Source organism: Mytilus trossulus, chromosome 10 (assembly GCF_036588685.1).
Source record: "Mytilus trossulus isolate FHL-02 chromosome 10, PNRI_Mtr1.1.1.hap1, whole genome shotgun sequence".
Taxonomy (NCBI): domain Eukaryota; kingdom Metazoa; phylum Mollusca; class Bivalvia; order Mytilida; family Mytilidae; genus Mytilus; species Mytilus trossulus.
In genome coordinates, this window is record NC_086382.1 from 66,222,862 (window position 1) to 66,225,305 (window position 2,444).

A 2,444-nucleotide genomic window follows, 5' to 3' on the forward strand; every position below is an offset into this window, starting at 1 on the left:
CAATGATATGGCTGAATACTTCAACCAAAGATTCAAGCGGCTGCACAGGAAGCTTACAGATGTTGTATTCGACTGTATTGACAAACACATAGACAACATGCAACTGGATGAGACTACTCTTAGAAGAGAAGACAAGCCAAACATCTCTGTCAACCACAAAACGGAAGAGGCCAAAACTATATCTGCCGACTACTCGCCAAGAACAATAACAAACTACCAAACTAAACTCCACGGAATACCTCTAATATACAGCCATCCAAACAAGAAGGCTGCTACAGGAACATGTCAACAGAAATCTGATAACACCCAAAAGATATGGAATGGAACAAAAAAGGCACATGCACAACACCCTGGTCCAAGTGCACCATTACCACCAAGACAACACTACTATGTCAGAAGACTGGAGTCACAAATCCCTCCAACGCACCATCCTTTTAATCAACAACCGTTATACAACATGGCAACAGGTGCAGCTTGTGGAAACAACCCTTTTTTAGTGCTGAGCAATCCCCAACGAAACAACATCAACCAATTTTAGACACTAAGGACAAATCCATCAGCATAGCCTCATACAACTGCAAAAATATCAAAACATGTGGACACTCCATTAGCGACATTCTACAAGAAAATGACATCATCTTAATTCAGGAACATTGGCTTTTTCATTCTCAAATACATATGATCTCTGATATCAACTGTAACGTAAACTTTGCAGCCAAGGGGGTGGATATGAACGAACCAATTCTTCCAGTATCCATGCCCAGAGGAAACGGTGGTGTGGGAATCATTTGGAACACAAATATAAATCATTTCATTAGGCCTCTTGACGACGGATCGGAAAAAATACAGTGTATTGAACTTGAGAACTCGGTTAGGCGAATACTGGTTGTTAGCGTGTATCTACCATCAAACGGGAGCAAAAACCATCAAATAGAATATCAAGAGTGCATAGACGAACTGCACGAGATATGCCAAAAATACATCAGTACTCACCACATTGTTATAGGTGGAGACATTAACGAAGACCTTAATGCTGGAAAACCAACAAACCAGAGAAAGGAGTACCTGAAGAAATTTATAAACGAAACTGAATTGAAATTTGATAACATTGGAAATACATTTATAAACTCGAAGGGGTGTGAATGCTCTGAAATTGACTACTTCCTACACAACATAACACCAGACATACTAGGGAAGGGAAAGTCAATCCTCAAATGCCAAACCAACGCATCAGACCATTATCCAATCAGTATGAGTATAAACTGGGAGCATGAGAAACTTGATATGAACCAAAAAACCCGTCCGAAATCCAAAATTAAATGGGATAAGGTAGACAAGGATCTGTATAAAGCAATAACAGACAAAGAGGCACTGAAGCTGCAAGAAGCAATTATTACAGATTCATTAGAGTCACAAGAAGTAGTTGAGCGGATGAATGATATACTTACAACAGCCTCCCAAAACTCATCAGGAAATAAAACAATTTATCAATCAAGACCAAAGCTCAAAGTATGGAATAGTGACATAAAGAACGCCTTAAAGGAAAAACGGTTTACGTACAACGAATGGCAAAAAGGTGGGAGACCAAACGACCCAGCAAATCCCCTTACACTCAAGAAAAAGCAAGGAAAAAAGGAATTTAGGAAAGCAGTACGCATAGCAGTAGCAAGGCAACTGGAGGCAGAAAAAGAGAGCATCATGGAAGCAAGATCTAATAACATGGAGGTCTTCCACAAACTAGTTCAAAAGAACCGCAGGAAGGGAATTGAACACATACAGGATATACACGTTAATGGCGCCACATACTCGGGAGACAAAGTTATAGAAGGATTTAAGGAACACTTCTGTACCCTGTCTACACTTAAAGAAGAGGCCTTCAGCAACCCGGAGTACCACTCCCAAGTGGAAATGGAAATAAGCAATATCTGCAAACTGGTAGACCAAGAAACGATACGCCCTGTCATAGAAAATGATGTCCGTAAAGCTATTTCTACAATAAATAGAAACAAATCCGCAGACTACCATAATATAACCATCGAACATTTCATATATGCTGGAGATAATATCTTATCCGCCCTTACTCAACTCATCAACATCATATTCTCAGAAGGAGATACCAACAATTCTGAAAATAGGACTGCTTTCTCCTGTATTTAAGAACAAAGGCAGCAAAAATGATGCATTAAACTACCGAGGAATAACTATTTTACCCGTAGAGAGCAAGATAATTGAGGCCATCATTAGAGATCGGATACAACCAAAAGTACAGAAGGTGCAAAACCCAACTCAAAGAGGATTCACCAAAGGATCCTCCCCGATGAATGCAGCCCTACCTGTGGAGGAAATGTACCGAATTCTCCCGGAAAAAAAGCAAAACGGTCACCTAGTCTTGTTGGACGCAAAAGCTGCCTTTGACACTGTGGTGCACTCACACCTATTCCGCA

General features: G+C 40.3%; 1 protein-coding gene across 1 annotated transcript; it reads left to right on the forward strand.

Moving 5' to 3' along the window:
- Positions 1–678: 678 nt before the first annotated feature.
- Positions 679–2,157, forward strand: LOC134688084 (uncharacterized). The gene has a single exon (XM_063548552.1). It carries the CDS (start codon positions 679–681, stop codon positions 2,155–2,157), a length of 1,479 nt encoding a protein of 492 aa, XP_063404622.1.
- Positions 2,158–2,444: the final 287 nt, after the last annotated feature.